Source organism: Xenopus laevis, chromosome 1S, assembly GCF_017654675.1.
Source record: "Xenopus laevis strain J_2021 chromosome 1S, Xenopus_laevis_v10.1, whole genome shotgun sequence".
Taxonomy (NCBI): domain Eukaryota; kingdom Metazoa; phylum Chordata; class Amphibia; order Anura; family Pipidae; genus Xenopus; species Xenopus laevis.
The window spans coordinates 38,057,815-38,082,546 of NC_054372.1; the positions used below are offsets into that span (position 1 = coordinate 38,057,815).

Below are 24,732 nucleotides of genomic sequence, written 5' to 3' on the forward strand. Positions count from 1 at the left end.
CACGGATTGAGGCTTCTCGATTTGTAGGTGCAGCAGGTATTCCTGAATACAGTATATAGTATTCCTTTGCTAGGGATCTTCATGTTTTTAATCAGGTTGAGTATTTGGGTATTTCCTATTTAAATGATTGGTCTATGTGAAATAAAATATTGTGGAATGAGCAAAGCTGCTTTGCAGTGATACTGTTATATAAAACAGAGAGTCTAGAACAGCTGCTGAGATGTGATAATGTTTATTGCCCTATAAAAACAGCTTTGTCTGTACAAACAAACAGCTAATCCCTGCAGTTAAAGCCTATGACCCTGACACTACACTTACATCAATTAATTTGAAATCTAGGTTTATATGTTTTTTCGAAGACTGACTGATAAAAGCAGAAAATGTTACTTATAATTATGAGGACCCTTTGGTGGCAGCCACCCAGAGATATCTTGGGATGAAGTGGCAGTTGGTATATGCTAGGAGTGATGATGCTAGGAGTGATATATATATGCATACAGGTACAGGATTCATTATCCAGAAACCTGTTATCTAAAAAGATCTGAATTACATGAAGGCCATCTCCCATAGAATCCATTTAAATTAAATAATTCTGAATTTAAAAAAAAAATTTCTGTTTTCTGTAACACAGTATCTCATACTTGATCCCAGCTGAGATAGATGTAATCCTTATTTGAGTCAAAACATTTTTATTGGGTTTAATTACTAATTACTGATCCAAATTACAGAAAGATCCCTTATTTAGAAACCCCCCATGTCCCAAGCATTCTGGATAATAGGACCACATACCTGTATATACATATAGACATCTACTCTATGTTATCATTTCAAATAAAATGGTTTTGAGGAAGTGGTAAAACGCGTAAGGGTAGGTTCAATCAGAATCCATATTCTGGTATGTTTTCAATTGGAAGCAAATAAAAGTTGTTTTTTATTATACAGCAAAAACACTGGTGCTCAGTGGACTGTTTTCTGCCATGATTTGCAATATAATACTAAAATTCTGGCATTTTTCAGGCAGCAGAGATGCACCAGTGCAGTCTGTCACACAGTTAAATAGAATCTGTAAAAAACTGTTGAAACCAGCGATGGTGAAATCCAAGTTATTAGTGACGCCGGCGATGGTTATGGCAACGGCGCCGAATTTGCCGTCGGCGATGATAAATGGACACCAGCGCCCATTTTGACCCCGGCGAATTGTTGTAGGTGTCACAGTTTCATGAATTTTTCGCCAGTTTTGCAGGAAATTTGCAAAATTTGTGGCAAAGCGAAATGGGTGGTCCATCACTAGTGACAGGTGAATTTAACCTGAAATTGCTCAAATGTGTGTTTTCTGGCTAAATGGCAGACTGCACAGGCACATTCATTTTATTCTCTTGTATCACAATTCAAAAAATATCACTCTGGAGAACTATATCAGCCAAACTGTGATCCTTTTATTTGGAAAGCGCACTACATGTTTCAGATCAAGAGATTCTTTCTCAGGTGATGAGGAAAGATCTCTTGATCCGAAACATGTGCAATTTCCAAATAAAAGGATCACAGTTTGGCTGCTATAGCTCTCCAGAGTGATATTTTTTGAATTATGAAGTTCTGGAGGTGTGTCAGTACCTGGCTCTGTGGGATGAACCTGATAGACTAGGAATAACAAGGGAAGTCTTCACCTACATTTGAATTATACCCTTGTATCATAGCATTAGATAGATGGCGGTCTAACTTATGAACCTTCAGGGCCCATACACAATAGACTTTTATGGCGATAGCAACTTTTCAAAGTAGATCGATCATAAATGCATGTGCTTATTGGGATCTTTGTTTACCACTGTTTTTAATTATAGTGTCATCAGTGATAAGCACTTACTGAGACTCAAGGCACACTGGATACACATTGATGCACATTCTTGAATTAAAAATGCTTTTTGTGATCATTAATCTGTACACAATAATGGACACCTCTTTCTCAGTAAACAATTAAGAATAATTAGATTGTATTTGATATAGTTATAGAATCATCTAAAGTGTGTCAAGGACAGTAGTACTTTATGCAGTGATTAACAATGTAATCCTGAAGAAGAGCACTCCCGCAGCTCTAAGGAAAGCAACAGCACTCATAGCATTTCATTCCGCCTCATTTGTACCATGCAGTGATTTGTGATCCATGCAGTAAAAGTATTTGCAGGCTTACTGAACTATAGCTATAATAGAAATATATAGAGATACCGTTAAAGTGGACCTGTCACCCAGACATAAAAAGCTGTATAATAAAAGTCCTTTTCAAATTAAACATGAAATCCAAATTGTCTTTTTTATTAAAGCATTCATAGCTGTAGGTAAACTCATTTAAAAATCTCAGCTGTCAATCAAATATTGCCTGCCCCTCCTCTATGCCTTAGGCATAGAGGTGGGGCAAGCAATTGCTTTCACTTTCCATTCAGCACTTCCTAGATCTCCCTACATTCCCCCAGTTCTCTTAACCATTTAATTGTATAGCCAGGGCATGGGGATGGGCATCAGATCCCCCATTCTGGTGCACAAACAAGATTCTTTAAAAAAAGTGAAGATTGCACACTCAAAAATAATGAAAAAATTATTTATTACATCAAAAGAACATAATTAAAAAAATGGCCCTAAAGCATAAGCCCTACGCGTTTCGACCATTAAGGTCTTCATCAGGGGAAAAAACGAATAAAAGAAAAGGCAGGAGATGATGGAAGACTTGCCTTAATAACAGTGTCCACAAAATGGCTCCTGTCTGCTTGCTATAATTATGAGTTCCCAGACTGATGGAAACGATAAAAAAATAATTTATACAGTTAAATTATCAGATAAAATCGGATAAAATTGGATTTGGAATAATTTTTTTGGGTGATGAGTCCCCTTTAATGGGATTATATACTGTTGCAGGAGATATGAGCACAAGTAAGTGTTTGTTAATGTTTACATTTCTATGAAAATGTGTTCTTTTGCTTACCTTAAATGATAATTCATATTGCTCTCCACCCCAGATTTCCAGTCCAGGATCATAGCCGCCAAGCTCCCAAAACCATTTCCGATCAACGGCAAATAAACCTCCAGCCATTACAGGCGACCTAGGGAAGGAATTCATGTTAAGCCATTAAAGCAAGTAATGCAAAAAAGTATGGACAGTATATTAAATAAAATAAATATGGGGCATGTTGGAGACAAACATCAGCGATGCTGCCCGTTGCAATTTGATTTGAACAGACACCTACAAAAAAACCCCTATGTTTTGATTGGTTGTTATGGGCAAAATAATAATGTTTGTCTCCAATGTTGATAAATATGTTCATAATATCTAATAATTGTGTGAAGGTGCATCTACTTTACTCATTCTCCATTTCTTTACTCTGTTACTCTACAGTGTATGGTAATTACCATTCTGTAAATGACAGTTGCCAGTATTTTCCAGTAGGCAATATCTGCTGAAGGGAACACAACATTGCAGTAAATAGAAACAATTCCCTCTTAGTGAATGCCATGAGATATTAACCATTAACTAGAATTAACAGGCTTTTGCTTTACTACAAGATCATTTTCTCAATATGTTGATATGATACTATACTGTATGATTCTATACTTTGCTGGGAATGTAACTGAGATAATACTGTTTTCAGCATCACTTCTCAATAGCTGTAATGTGCAATTAAGCTATAAAAGAGGCTTTTCCAGCATTTATCAAACATACACTGATGTGTTTCAAGCTGACACAATAATTTCCCTCAAGGTTTGTGTGACCTATTAGAAAACCATTTAATTGTAGCACTTATGCCCTCCTCCAGTCTTTGTTTCTTTGTGGCTTGCCTCTTTACTCTAGGGCCATAACATGACTAGTAAGAGTGCAGCATTTAAAGATGAGCCGCCCTCCTTTCCATCGTAGAGTGACATGCATCAGTGGAAACAAGATTGCAAATGGAATACAGATATGGGACCTGTTATCCAGAATGCTTGGGACATGGGGGTTTCCGGATAATGGATCTTTCCGTAATTTGGATCTTCATACCTTAAGCCTACTAGAAAATAATGTAAACATTACAGGACCAGTAACATCAAAAAATGAAAGTGTTTTAAAGTAATTCAATTATAATGCACTGTTGCCCTTCACTGTTGTGTTTGTTTCAGAAACACTATTATAGTTTATATAAACAAGCTCCTGTGTGTCCAAAAGGCACAGGATACACAGCAGATAACACGTAAGCTCTGTAGTATACAATGGGATTCGTCAGAACTTATCTGTTATCTACTGTGTATCCTGTGCACCCCCATGGCTAAACAGCAGCTTATCTATATAAACTATAATATTGTTTCTCTATCAAACACACCAGTATTACCAGTGGAAGGCAACAGTACATTATATTGCCATTCCATTAAAGGAGAAGTTAACCCTAAAAATGAATATAGCTAAAAATGCCTTTATTTATATACTGCATTTGCTGCACCAGCCTAAAGTTTCAGCAGGACTTCAAACTTGTAGCAGGGGGTCACCATCTTGGAAAGTGTCTGCGATACTCCCATGTTCAGTGTGCTTTAAGCAGTTGTTGAGAAGCTAAGCTTAGGGGTTGTTGCTAATTATCAAGTAGAAAATTAAATGAGGGTTTGTATATCATTTAAGCTGATGTTACAGGGCTGATTAGTAAATGCTCATGTTAGTTGCACTGGTTTCTGCAGTGCCATGTTTTAATCATCTGTATTCATTACTAATCAGTCTTATATTGTGACATTTATATTCTATATGTACTGTATATTGTGAGTGGGTCCCTAAGCTCAGTAAGTGAGAGCGGCACAGAGCATGTGCAGTGAATCAGCAGAAAAGAAGATGGGGAGCTACTGCGGCATCTTTGGAGGCACAGATCTTCCCTGTAAAATAGCTGTGATTGCCTTGGGCTGGTACAGAAGCCCAAAACATAATGTACAACATTTCTAAACTACTTCTTTAGTTAGGCTTTAGTTCTCCTTTAAAAATATTCATTTTTGGTGTCACTGTTCCTTTAAAAATGTCCAATAGGCTGGTTTTGCTTCCAATAAGGATACATTATATCTTAGTTGGGATCAAGTACAAGGTACTGTTTTATTATTACACAGTATTACCTTGCCTTCCCACCCTTAATATTCATTTGGGGAGGGTGAATACATATGAGGAATGTGGGTCCTGGGTCACCCTTCAGCCACTAGTGAAATGTGTGTGGGGGGGTGAATGTTGGCTGGACTGGGAGGGGGCTGGTATTGTCCTGCTTAACTGAGTTTGGTTCAGAACCTCCTTCAATAGTGGTCCCAGGAGGTAGGGGTTGGGAATGGGGCTGTTTTTGCTTTTAATTGCACAGATCTATGAGATACTACCTGGATGGTAATGTCCTTAAGGTATGTCCAGAAGCAAATGTAAGAAAACCAATATAAAGGGGTGGTTCACCTTTAAGTTAATTTTTAGTATGTTGTAGAACGGGCAATTCTAACCAACTTTTCCATTGGTCTTCATTTTTAATTTATTTTATAGTTTTTGAATGTTTTTCCTTCTTTTTTTGACTCTTTCCAGCTTTTAAATGGGGGTCACTGACCCCATCTAAAAAAAAACAAATGCTCTGTAAGGCTACAAATGTATTGTTATTGCTACTTTCTTTCATTCAGGCCTCTCCTATTCATACTCCAGTCTCTTATTCAAATCTGTGCATTGTTGCTAGGGTAATTTGGACGCTGATGAATAAAAAGATAAATAACTCAAAGACCACAAATGATAAAAAATGAAGACCAATTGCAAATTGTCTTAGAATATCACCCACTACATCATACTAAAAGTTAATGCAAAGGTGAATAACCCCTTTAAATCCATTCCAGGTCCAGGTCTATTCCAGTGGAAACTATTCAGGGAGCAATATGCTCAGTCTGAGCCCTTCAGCACTGTGGTCCCTTCACTTTAGGCCAGTAATGCCAATAACAATATAACTTAGGTACAAAGGCTTCTGCCTAGCAACTAGAGGTTGTAAGGTATTTACATCCGTGGCGACTGATAACTCTATAGGTCCCCACGTGTCATATTGTTAAAGGAACAGTTCAGTTTAAAAATAAAAACTGGGTAATAAGGCTCTGCAAAATAAAAAATGTTTCTAATATAGTTAGTCAGCCAAAAATGTAATGTATAAAGGCTGGAGTGACTGGATGTGTAACATAATAGCCAGAACACTACTTCCTGTTTTGCAGCTCACTTGGTTTCCACTGATTGGTTACCAGGCAGTAACCAATCAGTGACTTGAGGGGGGGCCACATGGGACATAACTGTTGCTTTTAAATCTGAGCTGAATGCTGAGGATCAATAGCAAACTCACTGAACAGTTATGTCCCATGTGGCCCCCCTTAAAGTCCCTGACCAACTCAGAGTTGGAGAGCTGAAAAGCAGAAGGTATTGTTCTGTTCTGTTATGTTAGACATCCAGTCACTCCAGCCTTTATACATTACATTTTTGGCTAATGAACTATATTAGAAACATTTTTTTATTTTGCACAGCCTATTTATTTACCCTGTTTTTATTTTTACACTGAACTGTTCCTATAAGACCAGGGGTCTCCAACCTTTTTTTTTACCTGTGAGCAACATTCAGGTGTAAAAGGAATTGGGGAACAACACAAGCATGAAAAATGTTCCTGGGTGGTGCAAAATAAGTGCTGTGATTGCCCATTTGGTGGCCCCTATGTGGCCTGGCAGCCTAAAGGAGGCTCTCTTTGACAGTACACCTGGTTTTTATAAACCAAAACTTGCCTACAAACCGGGAATTCAAAAATAAGCACCTACTTTGTAGCCACTGGGAGCAAAATTCAAGAGGTTTTTGAGCAACATGTTGCTTGCGAGCTACTGGATGGGGAACACTGGTTAACAAAAATGTGGCCTTACACATCCATCCTGGAATGTCATGTTTTCTTAAAGGGGGGTTCACCTGTAAGGTAACTTTTATTATAAAACGGCCAATTCTAAGCAACTTTTCAATTGGTTTTCATTATTTATTTTTTATAGTTATTTGCCTTTTCCTTCTGACTCTTTGCAGCTTTCAAATGGGCGTCACTGACTCCCTTCTAAAAAACAAATGCTCTGTAAGGCTACAAATGTATTGTCATTGTTACTTTTTATTACTGATCCTTTTATTCAGGCCTCTCCTATTCATATTCCAGTCTCTTATTCAAATCAATGCATGGTTGCTAGGGCAATTCGGACCTAGTTACCAGATTGCTTAAGATGCAAATTGAAGAGTTGCTTAATAAAAAGCTAAATAACTCAAACACTTTCAATAATAACAAATAAAAACCAATTGCAAATCGTCTCAGAATATCACTCTCTGCATCATACTAAAAGTTATCTCAAAGGCGAACAACCCTGGGGCTGTTAAGAGGGGAGGTTAGTGGGTATGAACAACAGATGCTGCGACACTGTCTAGGTCAATATCATTTCACTAAACATGCCCTGAAGTAGTTATGGTCCGATGCAGTCAGTGTAATAGCTTCAGCACTACCATTCAGCCCATCTTTTTTCTTCTTCTTTTTAGTTGCTAATTTTACAGCTGTATCAGTTCTTGGGACAGCCAAGCATATGATCAATAAACTAGTAGGGCAGAAAATAATATATTCCATTCCAGTGGCTTAGAGTTAGCTGCTCTTCAGCGGAACAGTGACTGCTGTGAGCTCCTGTGCTGCCTTGGCTCAGCTTTAAATGACAAAGGCACATACATGGCAATCTTATTTTGATTACGCACTGATCTCACTGACACTCCCTGACAATTTTGCAATATTATTTGGAATAAAATTGACAGAGAAGAGTGCAGAAATGACAAGAAAGGACAACAACTGTGGCAGCCTTACAGAACGTCAAATGTCTTTAAGCCATTTCTCTGACTCATTTTCTTTTGTCGGCATGTAGCAATTTTAATGTGAAACGACACTCCAGACCTCTAAAGCTGGACAGATGGCAAATGTAAGCACCTTGCTGGTATGTAGATCTGCACCATGTTTCCAGTCGGTAAAGTGGCAGAAAGGAAATATCTGATTCTTGCTGTAAAATATACATTTTATTGTGTAAGGCCAACTGTTTCATGCTGTGATCAATTATCTGGAACAGCCATAATTTGCAGGATAACATTTTTAAATTTATTTGATTTTATGATCTATATTAAAGAAAAGTAAATAATGATTTGGGAACACCCATGTTCCTTTCTATTAGAAATGCCCACCCACAGCTGTTATTTGGCATTTTAAACGAACTATAATCAAAATGAACGCTGCTGCTTGACTATAAATGCCTACATTTTTTTATATTTGTTATTTTTTTGTTTACATTTAAATGTTTCTTGATCTTTCAGCTAATAAAGATATGCACAGTTTCTATCTGGAACACAGTCTGGTTCGCCAGCTGAAATGGTAGTTAACCTTTAAATTAACTTTTATGTGATATACTGTATTCAGGGAATTTGTAATTTGTTTTCGTTAGTTGTTCAGCAGTTTTGCAGTTTGGAATCTCAGCATCTGGTTGATCGGATGGAATTTACCATAGCAACTAAAAGACTGGAAGAGGAATAGGAAAGGCCTGAACAAAAAGATGTAACAAGTAATAAAAAATGACAACAATAATAACATTGTGGCCTCAAAGAGCAATGGTTTTTCTGGTACCAAGGTCAGTGACTGTCATTTAAAAGCTGGAAAGAGGCAAAAGAAGTAGGCAAATAATTAAAAAAATGTAAAATATAAAAAATAAAACATAAAAAATGAAGACCAGCTGAAAAGATGCTAAGAGTAGGACATTCTAAAACGCTAAAATGAACCATTCCATGTGGTTAGGTTAAAATTAATTCATGATATGCCCGTCAAGTTCATGTTTTTGAAGACACTTTGATATGTATCCTTAAAAAACTGCTGTACTGAATAATGAGAATAAAAGTAATTTAGCTGTTTACTGAAAAGAGTGTGCAGTAGTGGGCAGTGAAGTTAGTTTAGTGTATATATTCCATGCACTTAGCCTGGAAAATGATGTATACCGTTATTACTAGTGATGGGAGAATAAATTTGCGAAACTCTTGCCGGTGTCAAAAAATTTTGGACATGAGTCGGAAAAGTCGATCGTGTCAAAACCGTTGTGCGTCAACACTATTTGGATGCCTATTGATTTTAATCTGGGCATCAGTTTTCGAGTTTTGATCATTTTTCACTGTTTCTCAAATTTCCAAGATGGGAGAAATTCGCCCATAACTTGTTATTACCTACATGAGCTAAATTGGTGGTAAATGTACACATTAGACTTGTAAGACCTACTACTAATACTTATTAGCGAGCAAACTACCTGCGTGCAGAGGATGTAGTGCAACACAATGTAATAGGGGATCCAGCACTCACAGGAATTGTGAATAAACAAAAAACTAATATATTAGGTAGACTGACATTCCAGTCTATTTCACAGACTTCTATATTGGACATTTATATATAATGTGACTGTACAGGTTGGTTAAACTTGATGGACTTTCATCTTTTTTCAACCCAAATTAGAGGGCAGATTTATCAAGGGTCGAATTTCGAAGTGCAAAAAACTTCGAAATTCGACCATCGATAGGTTAATTTCGACATTTGAAGTCTAATTCGTAGGATTTTTAACATTGTGCGATTGTACTACAATCGTACTATCGTACTACGATCATACTTCGAATCGAACGATTTAATCGTACCATCGAATGATTTCACTTCGACTTCTAAAAACGTAGCCAAATATTGGCTATATGTTCTAGGAGGTCCCCATAGGCTAACATAGCAATTAGGCAGGTTTAAGGTGGCGAAGTGTCGAATTCGGCATTTTTTAAAGAGACAGTACTTCGATTATCGAATGGTTGAATAGTCGAAGCATTTTCACTTCGAATCGAAGTCAAAGTCGAATCTGGCCTATTCGATGGTCAAAGTACCCAAAAATTACTTCGAAATTCAAAGTTTTTGAATTCGAATATTCACTTCAAATTCACTTCGACCCTTAGTAAATCTGCCCCAAAGCTTACCCAATTTATTGTAACCACCTGTGTATCAAATTGCCCCCAATTGCACAGAAGTCCGTTTTTTCTCTCCGTACATTTATAAATAAAACCCAGTAGTTCAATTATGGCAGGAACTAATTTATCAGGAAAGGAAACAAGATTTAGAGGCCCATTTATCAAATGTTGAATTTCTAATTAACGAAAAAAATATACACACAATTCGATTGGGAGGTTATTTAAGAAAAAATGTGAGTGTCTAATATTCGATTGAATGGTTCCGACCCAAAAATTCAAATTGTATTCAATTCATTAAAATCAAGTTTTTCTCTGAAAAAAAAAACTTGATTGTCAGCAAGGCTATTAACATCTCCAAATGTCTCAACGGACCCCTGCCATTGACTTATACATTTAGGTGGCGTATTTTCAAATTAGGACTGTTTGCATGGTCGAAGTGTAATAAATCTCACATTCGAATTTGCATTCAAATAGGGGGATTAAAATTCAAATGTATGAAATTTTAAACTCAAAAATTCAAATTCGAATTTACTTTTTGAATTAAATTTAAATCTGCCCCTTATACATAAAGGGGCAGATTTACTAAGCTCGAGTGAATTTTCGAAGTTCAAAAAGTTTGAATTTCGAAGTAAATTTTTGGGTACTTTGACCATCGAATAGGCTATATTATACCATTCGACTTCAATTTGAACAATTCAAAGTAAAAATCGTTCATATATTCGACCATTTGATAATTGAAGTACTGCCTCTTTAAAAAAAACGTCATACTTCGCCAATTTAAAGCCACAAAAGTGCAATGTTAGCCTATGGGGACCTTCCAGAGCACTTTTCTAAGTTTTGTTTGGTCGAATAAAAATCCTTCGATCGATCACTAAAAATCGTTCTAATTGTTCAATTCAAACGATTTAATCGTTCGATCTAACGATTTCTATTCGATCGTTCGAACGCTAAATTCTGTGAAAGATCCTTTAAACTTCGAAATTCATAGCAGTTCAGGGTAAGCCTACCTGAGAACTGAGACAGTGATTCAGACTAATACATTTCTCATTTTTGTGCAGATAATGCTAATGTTCAAGAAAGCTAAGCAATATGGAAGCTGCCATCATAAGAAGTATATACTATTTATATAAATATATATATATATATATATATATATATATATATATATATATATATATATATATATATATATATATATATATATATATAAGGTTTCTGGAGGTACCCGCACTCTTACTCGTTAATCCATTAATCCACTCGTGGGTGCTTGGTAAAATAATGTATGTAATCTTCGAAATGGACCAGCACTCCAAGCATTTTCAATTCAATAATTTATTATAACATCACTTGTGTATCCAACGTTTCGGCCCTCATTGGGGCCCCAACGAGCACTGAAACGTTGGAGATATATATATATATATATATATATATATATATATATATATATATATATATATATATATATATATATATATAGATAAATATATATATATAGATATATATATATATATATATATCTATATACAGTATATATCTATATATATATATCTATATATATCTATATATATATATAGTCAATGCAGAAATGACGGCACTCACAGACAAAAAATCAAATGATCCAATAAGGTGAAACCATACGGTTTATTGTGATCCTACGTTTCGGTTCCTTCTTGGAACCTTCGTCAGGGAAAGAAAACTGTTTTCTTTCCCTGACGAAGGTTCCAAGAAGGAACCGAAACGTAGGATCACAATAAACCGTATGGTTTCACCTTATTGGATCATTTGATTTTTTGCCTGTGAGTGCCGTCATTTCTGCATTGACTTTATGATTTTCATTTAGGCTGGCACCCAGGCTATTATTTACTTTATGGTGTGCGCTCCACAAACGGACTATATATATAAACTATATATATATATATATATATATATATATATATATATATATATATATATATATATATACCAAGTACCAAGTGGGTGCCAGCACAGAGATAATAGATATTTGCAAGAAGAGCGACACTCACAGGATTTTCTTTGCAGTCAAAATTGTGTTTTATTCCACTCAACGTTTCGATCCCCCACAGGGATCTTCATCAGGAGATTACAAACAAACAACCAGAGAACCATTCCCATCCCAGAATTTAAACCCAGTGGCCGTTTTTTGGCGCCCAAATTTGTTGCTAAGCAAACACTGTATACAGTGACATAGTGTAGGGATCAGTGTTATGAAGTGTGGTAGGAGGGAAAGAAGTTTGGAGCATCGAGTGTGCTGATTTAGTACAGCAGTGCAGAAGGGGTAAGTAAGAGAGAAAGTAGCGAAAAAGAAAGTTGTCTCCGTGTCAGAATAAAGCTATTATCCTGGATGTAAGCCGCAAACCAATCAGAGTCACCGCAATAGCTGCAATGTCCAATCGGAGGACAGTCTAGAGGTGGGTGTGCACCTCTGCACTCTAGAGCTTCTGTACGCCAATCGAATAACAAGTAAGGGTTACCGGGGCAACCAAGTAACGCTATCGCAGGCTGACTTGACAGAGAAAGCCGTATCGGCTTAGATCATTTGATCAGCGCATAGTCAGAGTGTGGCTCTAGGATCTCCCAGCTTCTGGGGTTGCCGCAGCAGCGTCGGTGGGGGCCTTAGGACTGCCATATTATTGGCTAGTCAGTACCCCCTGCGCTCACAAAGGCATTACATATATTACTTATATTAATTATAGGCGGGCAAAGACAGCCTGTCGACCTTAACTGAACAATGGGTACTTCCGCCTACCCACATAGCACTGTACTATGGACATACGAACTGCAACAGGCATCTATCCAATAGCTAATGACATATGCGGGGCAGAGAATGGGGAGAGGAAAGAGAGGAGAAGAAGGGGTTAAAAACAATAAAAGTCTCACAGAAGCAGCATGAAAGATATGGGGGTCAAGGACACTAATAATATTATACAATATGGCAAAATCCGCTCAGTGGCCATAGGTCCCCTAAATGCCACCATCCACGGTTTTAGGAGTAAGGTGATGACATTAAATGTGTGTAGCCAAAACACAAAGAAAGCAAAAACAAACACAAATAAGCATCAACGTTGAGTGGAATAAAACACAATTTTGACTGCAAAGAAAATCCTGTGAGTGTCGCTCTTCTTGCAAATATATATATATATATATGTATATATATAGATTTAATCAGGAGCACTCACGAGTGTCGTGAAATAGAGGTTTTATTGTAGTTTTACAGACTACCCCACATCAACGCGTTTCGGTTCTCTCTGAACCGTCGTCAGGATGCCTGACGGTTCAGAGAGAACCGAAACGCGTTGATGTGGGGTAGTCTGTAAAACTACAATAAAACCTCTATTTCACGACACTCGTGAGTGCTCCTGATTAAATCTATACATGCTCATGAGGAGCACCCGGGACTTGATCGATCGATGGTGAGTGCCGGTGAATAATATGACTCTCTCTCTCTCTCTCTCTCTCTCTCTCTCTCTCTCTCTCTCTCTCTCTCTCTCTCTCTCTCTCTCTCTCTCTCTCTCTCTCTATATATATATATATATATATATATATATATATATATATATATATATATATATATATATATATATATATATATATATATATATATATATTAGGGATGCACCGATTCCAGGATTTGGTTCGGGATTTGGCCAGGATTCAGCCTTTTTCAGCAGGATTCGGCCGAATTGAATCAGAAGCCTAATCTGCATATGCAAATTAGGGGCAGGGAGGGAAATCGCGAATCTATTTGTCACAAAACAAGGAAGTAAAAAATCTTTCCCCTTCCCACCCCTAATTTGCATATGCAAATTAGGATTAGGACTCGGTTCAGTATTGGCCAAATCTTTCGAAAAGGATTCGGGGGGTTCAGCCCAATCCAAAATAGTGGATTCAGTGCTGTTAAAAGTTGAATATTTGGCAGCGCCCCATCACTGCAGTCCTTTAGGCAGATGCCAGCACAGACATGATGTAGAGAGCACAAGCCAGTGTTAGAAATTGATTGATGAAGAGAAGTGCAATCTATTGGCTTACGTTTAGCCAGAATGTCACCTATGATGACTATACTGCTCACCTGCAGACATATATTCAGAGGCCCAGATTTTAAAAAGAAATGGCTCTTTCACTTGGTGAAAATACTGTAGGTCCATGCAACTTTAAAGACAAAAAGATTCCGATTGATATGTTCCAAGAAACTTAAATTAGAAGTGCATTCTTTTAAAATATGCTGTGAGTATAATGATTAAAGCAGGTGAATTCATTTTTTCTTGTGTAAATGGTTGAGTAACATTTTGCAAATTAAAAGATTCCGTCTCTTTCAATTATTTAAATCATACGGGACATCTAATAAATATTTATGTGGAGTACAACACTTTCTTTTTACCATAATAGTTTTTATCCTATGGGTGTACATGAGGCAGTGACCTTTGTGCAAACAGACATTGACAGCTCTGCCTGAAAACAAAATCATTTTCACACATTAAAAATTAAAGCTATGCCTTGTAGCCCAGCATTCCTGTTTGTTAGCCTGCCCGTAGAAAGAGCATTTGAGAGCTATTCTGTAAACACACTATAGAAATCACTTTTACTTTCCCAAAGGATAGCTTTATATTCTCAGAGTGCGTTCTGCAGGGCTTCAATGTGGGGCTACACATCCTGGATCCCCAGTGGCGGATTAAGGACATGTGAGGCCTCTAGGCTACACTTTCCTCAGGGCCCCCTTCTAGGGTAGGACTTAATTTTGGCAAGGTACGCGCCATATTTTTTTTAAAAAAGTGACCGCTGTGTAAATACGCTAGTTAAAGCTTAGGCAACGGCACGTGACGCTCACGTATTTACGCTGCAGTAATTATTTTACTGTCTGCAAGAAATTATTTCACTGTCTGCAGAAATTATATAACTGTCAGCAGGCTACAAAAATTATTTTACTGTCTGCAGAAATTATTTCACTGTCTGCAGAAATTATTTAACTGTCTGCAGAAATTATTTCACTGTCTGCAGGCTACAAAATTTATTTTCCTGTCTGCAGAAATTATTTCACTGTCTGCAGAAATTATTTCACTGTCTGCAAGCTACAAAAAATATTTCACTGTCTGCAGGCTACAAAAACTATTGTCTGCAGGCTGCAAATTTTCTCTGGCTGCACTGCAGGCAGGTTGACAGCAAAAATTATCAGATTGTTTCACTTTCAGGCGCAGGCTGGCTCTGCCTCTACAGTTGTTGCTGGGCCCAGCCCAGTGCCCCCTGCACAATCCCTGCTGCCGACTGACCCGACCCCTCACCTGAAGTTTTTAATAAAAAACAAAAAATTCTCTGTCCACTGGCACTGACTCTGACTGCTGCAGGACCAGGGTGCTACTGCTACCACCATGCTGGCTAGCTGGCCTGGCCCGTGGCCAGTCCCCCCCACCCCCGTGTCTTACTCTAGTGTCTGCCTGGGACTGAGTTTGAGAGCAGGTGCTTAAATTTAGCAATAAGCTGCAAGATAATAAAATAATAGGCAACTCTTGGGCTTGGCTAGTTGGGTGGCAAGGCAAGAGTGGTGTCGACTGAGTCTGACGAGTCACGACGATGAAGAAGGCAGACAGAGTCAGACTGCGTATCTGCTCTGCCGTCCGATTGCGTGTGTGCAAGAGCACGCCACGCTCTTCTCTCGTAAGCCTTCGGGGGTTTGGTTCTCCTTTAAATTTAGAGATTAGAAAATAAGTAAAATTATGGCATTCATTAAGTGATTGCTTCATTGCTGAATTGCTTCATTACTAGTTGGGTTGGAGAACTACTAACAAGGACATACGAAATTATGATTATTTATTCAGGGTGACTCAGGTGGCTTTCAAAGGTCCCTAATTTTCTTAATTGGTTTGTAAAGATTATTGGAACACTCATACCTGATGAATTTAGGGTTTATAAACTGTATAAAATCTATTGAGTTGAAACTTCTGCATCTACAGTCGTTAATGAATCACCAAATTTCATGCAATTTACCAAAATGATATTCCCTATATTTATGACCTTGATTTGTTTAATTATTTCTAACCTTTGTTAACTTGAACTACAGCTACTTGGATATCTTAGTTTAACCCAACAAATGCTAAATAACACAAAAACCTGCCCTTTTATCTTGTCGCTATTACTTGTATGTGATACTGAATTGAATCCAGATGCTCTGCTGTTTCTCGGCTTCAGCTGAAGAAGCAGTAGATGAAGTGGGGAGAATAACATCAAGCTGATTAATTCTCCATTGGTTACATTGTGCTTAGCTCTGTATTTTAAAATGAATTAAAATAATTCAGATGTAAAGTTAATCCATGTTTAATTCTGGTATACTCCCATCCTGTCTTTCCAATTACTTAAGAGGTAAGAGTTTTTTTCAGATGTTCAGATCAGTGAAGTCTGCCAGTATGTAAGATTAGACAGAACAGCGGTTTTTAGTTTGTAAGCATTTGAAAAGTCTTAGATATCCAACACATTGTAATTTCTAATGTCATTTAGAATTAAAGCATCAGTAAAGGCAGCACGGGTTCAGAAAATAAGTTAGCTTACATTTTCAAATTATAGACACAATAAAATAACATTTTATTTAAAAAGGAAGGGGAGGGAGCGATTACCAGTTACTTGGCTAATAAATAGTTTCTTACTTTTTATTTATAGCCTTTATGAACTTCAGTTTAAGTAGACCAGTTTACAAGTTATAGTCTGCAAAATGGCATAAAGTGTTTCTCCTAAAATTCCAATCTATCTAGTTCAATCTATTGTTATTGTAATCAGTTTTGGACTGGGATGCCAGGGGCCCACCAGAAAATCTGAGGTTGAGGGCCCACTTTCCACACAAGTACTGTATATCCTCAATAAATCTCTTTATTCTCCTAGTCTTTTTTTCACTACATACTATTCTCTTTTCTTCCATTAATATGCCTCTTTGTTCCCATAAAGAAATAGTGGATAATGAAATAGGCCAAATGGTTAGAAGCAACATGTAGTTTTCCTAGTATCCTGATGGGCCAGTCTGACACTGATTGTAATGGTTCATAATAATCAAACAGGGGAATGTAATAAAAGTCGCAAAGAGCAAAACAATTCACACCAATAAGACTAAAAATCCACATCTCGCAATGTAATATTGTTCCTTAAACTGTTATTGCATTGCGAATTTTAATTGCGCATTGCGAATTTTAATTGCGCACTCATAAGAAGTGCTTGAAGGTGTCGTAATCTTTTGGAGCAAACATAACGACTTTTTCAGTAAGAAGTTTTATTACATTGACTGCGCATTGGCGCAGACTATAAAATTCGCAAACGGTCTTTCACCGTCGGAAGTGGTCGCTAAACAGTTTCCGGGATCGCAAAAGCTATATTAAATTCGCACAAAGCAAAATTTGTTCGCGCAAAGGCATAACTTTTCGCATTGCGAATAGTTTTTCTGTTAGCGATTTTTATTACATTCCCCCGCAAGAATATTAAGAGAATAGGGACAGAGTTATCCAAATTCGAGTTTTGTGAATTGAGAAGAAAAAATGTGACATAAAACCCCCGAATAATGTATTAATGTGTGTGTGTCTTTTTATCAAATAATCTAGTACTCAAAAATAAAAAGATGCATTCCTTGTATGCCCCTGCTTCTACCTAATGACTAGCCACCTTTTCTCTCAATCCAAAAAAACATTTACATTTTATCCAATTATTACCGTCTGTGTAATAGATGTTTTAACAATATGTAAATTTGGAAGCACTCACAGAAGCAGAATAACTGCAAATTAAACTTTTATTGTGCGTCCACACAACATGTTTTGGGCATCAAGGCCATCAAGTTGAAAAAGGGTCCTTGATGTCAAAAACATGTTGTGTGGACGCACCATAAAAGCTTAATTTGCAGTGTACATAAGGGCTTCTGTATCAAACTTTCATCTTTCAGATTAAACCTCAGGGCTAGGGCTTGAGTATGCTCAATTTGCTCCTTTCTCTCCCTTTCCGCTGAGAGCTAGAGCTTACAACCTAAGTAGACTTGCTTATGCCCAATGTATAATGTCCTCATTTTCTATACTGCACATACACAGTTTAAGCCAGGTAGAAACAAACCTGGGCTATTGTATTTTTCTCTATAGAGGAGCACTGGCCCAGAAAAAAAGATGAAGGGGCCAATTTGCTCTCAAGCCTCATGCGGGTACTAAAAACACACCTGAGTTTCTAGATTCAGAATTGGTATTCATATGCAAATACTTCGGCATGCTGCCAATCGTTTTTTCCCGGACAAATAAATAACAAGTTTGGGTGCCAAGATTTTTTATTTTATTGAAAAACCCACTTGAGGAAACATAGTTATATTTATTTTAGATGTGGGTCTGTAGTTGTGGCAATTTGAGTGATCTTTTTTTGCTTTCAGGATGATGGCACATGCTTTTGCAGCTTTGAGGTTCTTTATTATCTAGTTTACTTCTTTACTGGGTGTGTTCTTTGCCCTTGGATCATAACTTTAGAGCTTTGCATTTTATTAGGAATATTTGTATCACGTGGGCCTCCCACTGGCAACCCATGCTTCTGTTTGTGTCATACAAGTTGAGCAGTCTTTAATTATACAATATGCTTTGTGTGTATGATTGTATTTATTGAGTGTTTTTTTTTTATTTTGCATTAGCTGAATGGCACTTTTATTTAAGCATTGCATAATGCTGTACATTGTAACCATATGGGATCTGGATTGTACAGACCTGGAGACTGGCACTGGTTTCACTTTTTTTTTTACAGATGAATTGCACGTTAATAATGGTTTAAAGGTTATTTTGTAATGGGATATTTATGCTATTTGATACACAGACTCTTTTTCCTAATATTATGAAAGTGTTCTAACTGTACTGATCGTTATATTTATTTGCACCGTCACTTTATTGCATAGAGCACTTTAATCATATATTGAAAGATGAGGTTCAGATAGAGATGGATAAGCATCCTAACTTTACTTGTGGTTGTAATGGTTGCTATGATACGGCTTGCTTGTTTGGATTTCACAGTCTGTGTGATACTTCCATGCACTACGTGTTCTGAGTTTGCGCGCAGCGTCTTTTCGCCATGCGCATAGTAGCAGCGTAAACAGGCCACGTCATTACGCCAGATGAAACCGGCGGAAATGATCTAGGCGTTTGTGATGTCACAGACTGATTGACGCTTGACTGAATAGGATATTTATATGTTTGGCCATCCGAAACGTAACAAAACGTTGGGGTTATTCTCATTTGTAGCAAGTATATCCGCTCCTTGTTGCTTCTTTTTTGCTTTGTACAAACCTTTGGGTGAATGTATACTTTTACTATGTATATCATTGCTGTATAAACTGAACATTTGTTAACACAATTGTATATTGCCAAATTTTTCTAAACAGTAAAAGAAAATTTGATACCACCTGAGTTTATATTTGAAAAATTATTTTGAGAGTGCACAACCTATTGATTATATTATAGAACAGACACTTCTAAGCAACTTTTCAATTGGTTTTCATAATTTATTTTTTTATAGCTTTCTAATTATTTGCAGCTTTCAAATGGGCGTCACTGACTACCTTCTAAAAACAAATGCTCTGTAAGGCTACAAATGTATTGTTATTGTTACTTTTTATAACTGATCCTTCTATTCAGGCCTCTCCTATTCATATTTCAGTCTGTTATTCAAATCAATGCATGGTTGCTTGGGTAATTTGAACTCTAGTTACCAGATTGGGTAATATGCAAATTGAAGAGCAGCTGAATAAAAAGCTAAATAACTCAAAAACCTTCAATAATAAAAAATGAAAACCAGTTGCACATTGTCTCAGAATATCACTCTCTACATCATCCTAAAAGTTATCTCAAAGGTGAACAAACTCTTTAATTTAAGACTACTTTGTTTATTTCTCTAATTATGATTGAACAATACCTTACTGTACATTTGATTTTATCAAAACTAGAGCAAATTCATATCTACTGCAAAATAAAGTAATTGTTTTATAATTTTTTTTTTATATAGATTTAGGCCCCTACCATTCTGCACAATACACATAATACCTGTAGTATTTTTCTATTTCTAAATTTTAGTGGGTGCAGTGTATCTAACAGAGGAAATACATTTTTCAGGGTAAAGGGAGTGTCTTGGTAGCAATTTAAAATAAACAAAATGTACTTTTTAGAAATTTACTTTTTATAGTTTTCAATGAAAGCTATATGATTATATACTTAAATAATAGAAATCAGAAGCTGCCCCTTAAACAATTGCAGACAATTACATTATCCCAAGATCTCAACATTTCTATGTTATTATTACTAAAGCATGAATGAAAAAACAAAACAAAATAAAAAATAATCCAAGGTCAAGCTCAGCTTGCCTGCCTTTCATATTTTCAATGCATTCAAGAAGATTTGCCCAAACCCAAGTGGAACTGTCATATTTTTATGAGTGAATCTAACTATTGACATAAAATAGATACAAAGGTTGGTACTAGTGGAATGAAGCTGGACATCGTAAAGTTGCTGATTTCTAATCTACTCAAAAGGGTAAGGTAAGTTATGAAGCTGGTGTGTCCAATTTTGCAAATTTAATAACATTCAATATACATCTAATTTCATAATATGAAAAACTATCCTCCCTAACATGCCTTTGGGTATTATACAAAGATGTTTGAAATTGAAATGCCATTTGAATACAGGATTCTATTTTCAAACAAAATAGGCTGATCTGGAACATTGCCTGGCTCCTGGGATACCTGCAGGAAATCTGTCCAGAAAATTAACATACATAGAGGAGATGTCACATTTTTTAAAGTAGTAACTGAATATGTCTTTGTAAACAACTGAAATACAATCCTTACCATAAAATGTTTAATTGAAAAAAGGTAGTTGTTATATCATAAGAAATCATAATCTTTTGTTGAAGTTAGGCTGGTGATTCAGCAATTGAATGGCCTTTTTCATATAATTGTTTCCACTTCCCTATTCCACAGCTTGCTAAGGTTCAGTTGAAGGGGACCTGTCACCCAGACATAATAAGCTGTATAATAAAAGCCCTTTGCAAATTAATTCATAAAAGGTATTTAAAAATCTCAGCTGTCAATCATATATTGACTGCCCTGCCTCTATGCCTCAGGAAAACTGGCAGAGCAGGCAATTACTTTCACTTTCCATTCAGCCCTTTCTAGATATAACTGCACTTCTAACATTCTCCCTCCCCAAACCCTTAGAGGCATATTTATCAAAGGTCGAATTTCGAATTGAAAAAAACGTCAAAATTCGAATTCAAAAAGACCAACCAAAATGAAGTCAAAGTTTTTTTCGGTTGAATAGGTCCGTTTTTGGTCAAATAGGTCCCCAATTAGCTAAAACAGTAATTCGGCAGGTTTTAGATGGCAAATGGTTGAAGTCGAATTTTTAAAGAGACAGTACACGATAAATTTCAAGATCCAGGTACCCATTCTGGCATATAAACAAGATTTTGATATTTTTTGTATATCCTTAATAACAGGCAAGGGTTGCACAGTTCACAATTGCCTGCTTGTTGTAATGTGGAATTCCAACACTGAAGATAATACAATTTAAATAATTTATATATTGTAAGTAAAGTTTATTTTGCTTGACCAACACAGTAGAAATGAATTTGATTTTTTTCCCTTTAAAGAGCTTGCTAATTACCTATCCTGCAGCCTCCAGGATGTATCAAAAAGCTTGTGAGTGCCCTGTTGCATGGTTACAGTTGTTCAATCACACAGCTTAAGTGGTCCAGATCCAGTTGCCCTATACCAGAGCTCAAAGTAGCTCATGAGAATGTTACAGTTACTCAGTATATACTATACCACCTAGTGTGTACCTTCCCAGTGGTCCATCTAAGACCAAGTGCCAAATATTTAATTCACTGACTTCCAAACTTATTGCCCAATATTCATCTGGTGACTCGTGTTCCTTTCCCACCAAGTCTTTACCCACACAATCACTTACACTCAGCAGCTTAAGTCTACACAGCATACACATTCTATGCAACTTGGTCAAATCTGTCCCATACACATTTTAAGCAAGCACACTTGCTCAGACACATACACACAGTTGCATTTGATCTAGCAAGGTGGATTGGTATTCTCAATGGAGAATTCAAAATTGCAAAGCATATGATTTAAGGTGGTAAGATGAGATGTAGAAGGAAGACAAGCAGCAGTACTACCAAGAATATTCATCTACCTGTAAACAAACACCCAATTTCAAATTAACTGGAACATTACTGTATTTGCAAAACCGAGTAAAAAGATGCCAGGTGAAGACATCATTATAATAGTTTGGCAGTAAGCTCACATGCAGAATGTGAATCTGTTTAAAAGAATCTGTTTTTAAACATTTAGGCATAAACCTAATGGGGCAAAGACATTTGCTGCTAATTGTTTTCCTACTGAACCTTTGCTATCCTCTATGCTGACATATTTTCCTTAATCTAGATAGCAGTGAACTAGATTCACGCTAGTTAGAATATTTAACTCAATTCGGGTTCTAGTGGGATTATTGCCCAATACAAAATCAATTGATCTCCTGGAAGGATGATTGAATTCTGTTGAACTGTATTTTTTGACAATGTAAACAAGCCAAGGCACTATTTACAGTACTACACAATAAATTCAGCAAATAATGTTAATCCTTAGTTGGGTATTCTGAAATGCTCTGTAACACCTAATTCTTAAAATTATTTACAAATAATAGGTGGAGTCTTAAAATTGTAAATTGTAAAAAATAATATTTTTGGGTAATTAAAAATATATCTTTCCAAGCTATTAGCTATCAATGACATAGGATCTATGCTGATGCTAATAAAGTTAGAGAGTGCCAACAATTTAGATTTTTCAGTTCCATGTTCTGTTCTGTTTTCTCTTAATATTAGAGTTTTTTTATTTCGCTAAAAAATAAAAATTTAAGATTCATTAAGTGCAGAAATCACAAAAAAATTTAATCCAAAAATTCAGCAAGTGAAAGCAGTCAAGGTCCTAGAAAAGTCAATGGCCTGATCCAATTGAATCTTTTTTTTAGCCATTCAAAAATGTTTAGATTTTTTTCTCTCTAGTAATTGTCTAGTAACTTAGAGGTTTTAATATTTTTTTAGCACACCGTTAAACTTTTTCCATTTGCACTTTTTATATTCAGATCTTTTAATAACTTTCATGTCAATCGTGGTTTTAGAGAAAATAATTTAATTGTGGTTTTTAAAATCTTTAATACGATTCAAATTCGATTGTCAATAAATGAGTTTCTAAATGAGAGGTCCTTCAATGACTTCTGGCAGGTAAAGGGATACTTTCATATTTCCTTTTATCATGAAAATATTAAGAAATGTACATTTTTTTTTATATCTCCACAACCTATGAAGACATAATTGGTTCAGTTTGGTGTTATGAGATGAGAAGAGTACAAGTATGCAGTTTCTTGCACACACTGTAGTATTTACTTTAAAGCACTGGTGCTCACCACTCAAAAGCTTCTCCAAAACAAAGTCTGCTCTATCACAAAAGAGGAAGAAGACATAAGGATTTCTCTTAGTAGGCCATATTGAACCGTAGAAGTTTTATTTACTGCAATAAACACAACAGAAAGAAAGCTGTGTGCTTTTGTCCTCTGTTCAACACTAGCTGCATGGCAAGTTGATTGGACCACCCTTTAAAACAGGACAATCATATGGGAATAGCTTTGAGACTGTAAGATCATTTTAAGAAATTCTTACATGTAGTGATGGGCGAATTTGCCGAAAAATTTGCGAAATTCGCGAAACGGCGAAAAATTTCTCCGAAATTTTTTTGACGCTGGCAAATATTCGCCAGCGAATCACGCAAATTTGCCGCGAATTCGCGCCTGCCAAATAAATTCGCCCATCACTACTTAAATGGCTATTTACTTTTGGCTAATGTCAGTTACTGTTGTGCTGTCTGATAACTGTACACCTTACCTCCCATCACCCTTCTTTACTGCTTTAAACAGCAATTGCCTTCAACCACAGTAGGCATACCTTATTATACTACTGCTGATGGTAACAAGCACCCGATTCATGCAGACATAATATTAGCAGGAACCAAATAGAAAATATTGTGTGTGCTTCAACCACCTATGTAGGTTGAGTGCAAAGCAGTCCGGAAACCCTTTCCAGGGGTTTGCATAGACATACAGGAAAAAAATACTGCTGCAGCACCTCTTTGTTGCGAAAAGTGAAAACTTTAATTTATTATGTCAAACACCCAAGCAACATTTCCGGCTTACTCTTGCCCTTTTTCACGCCTTGAAAAAGTGCAAGAGTAAGCCCGAAACATGGCCTGGTTGTTTGACCAAATAAATTAAAGTTTTCACTTTTGCAACAAAGAGGTGCTGCAGCAGTATTTTTTTCCTATAATATTAACAGGGGCAACTGCCTGTGTTTGGTCATTGTATATAGAAATTGACTTTTGGCTTATTAAGTCACATAGCTTGGCTTCACTGTTGAATTGCTGTTAGGACTAGCTTACTATCCAAACATTTGCTGAATTGGGCTGTCAGTCTGAATTTGTATTGTACCATTTAGTTGGAAAAATAGATGGATTCAATGCAACACAATATCAGCTAGTGTACTCAAGGCTGGCAAACTTTCTGTGCACTGCAATTGGATTAAACTTTCTGAAGAACACATTTGCAGAACATTGGCAAACAAAGTATGCAAATTAAAAGATATTCGGGGGAATGTAATAA

General features: G+C 36.5%; 1 protein-coding gene across 1 annotated transcript in view; it reads right to left on the reverse strand.

Moving 5' to 3' along the window:
- galntl6.S (polypeptide N-acetylgalactosaminyltransferase like 6 S homeolog) overlaps window positions 1–24,732 on the reverse strand; it is a 578,928-nt gene that overhangs the window by 54,809 nt on the left and 499,387 nt on the right. Inside the window, exon 7 of the mRNA XM_018243208.2 lies at window positions 2,972–3,089. Within this exon, the coding sequence (XP_018098697.2) occupies window positions 2,972–3,089 (118 nt within the window). The remainder of the gene's footprint in view (window positions 1–2,971; window positions 3,090–24,732) is intronic.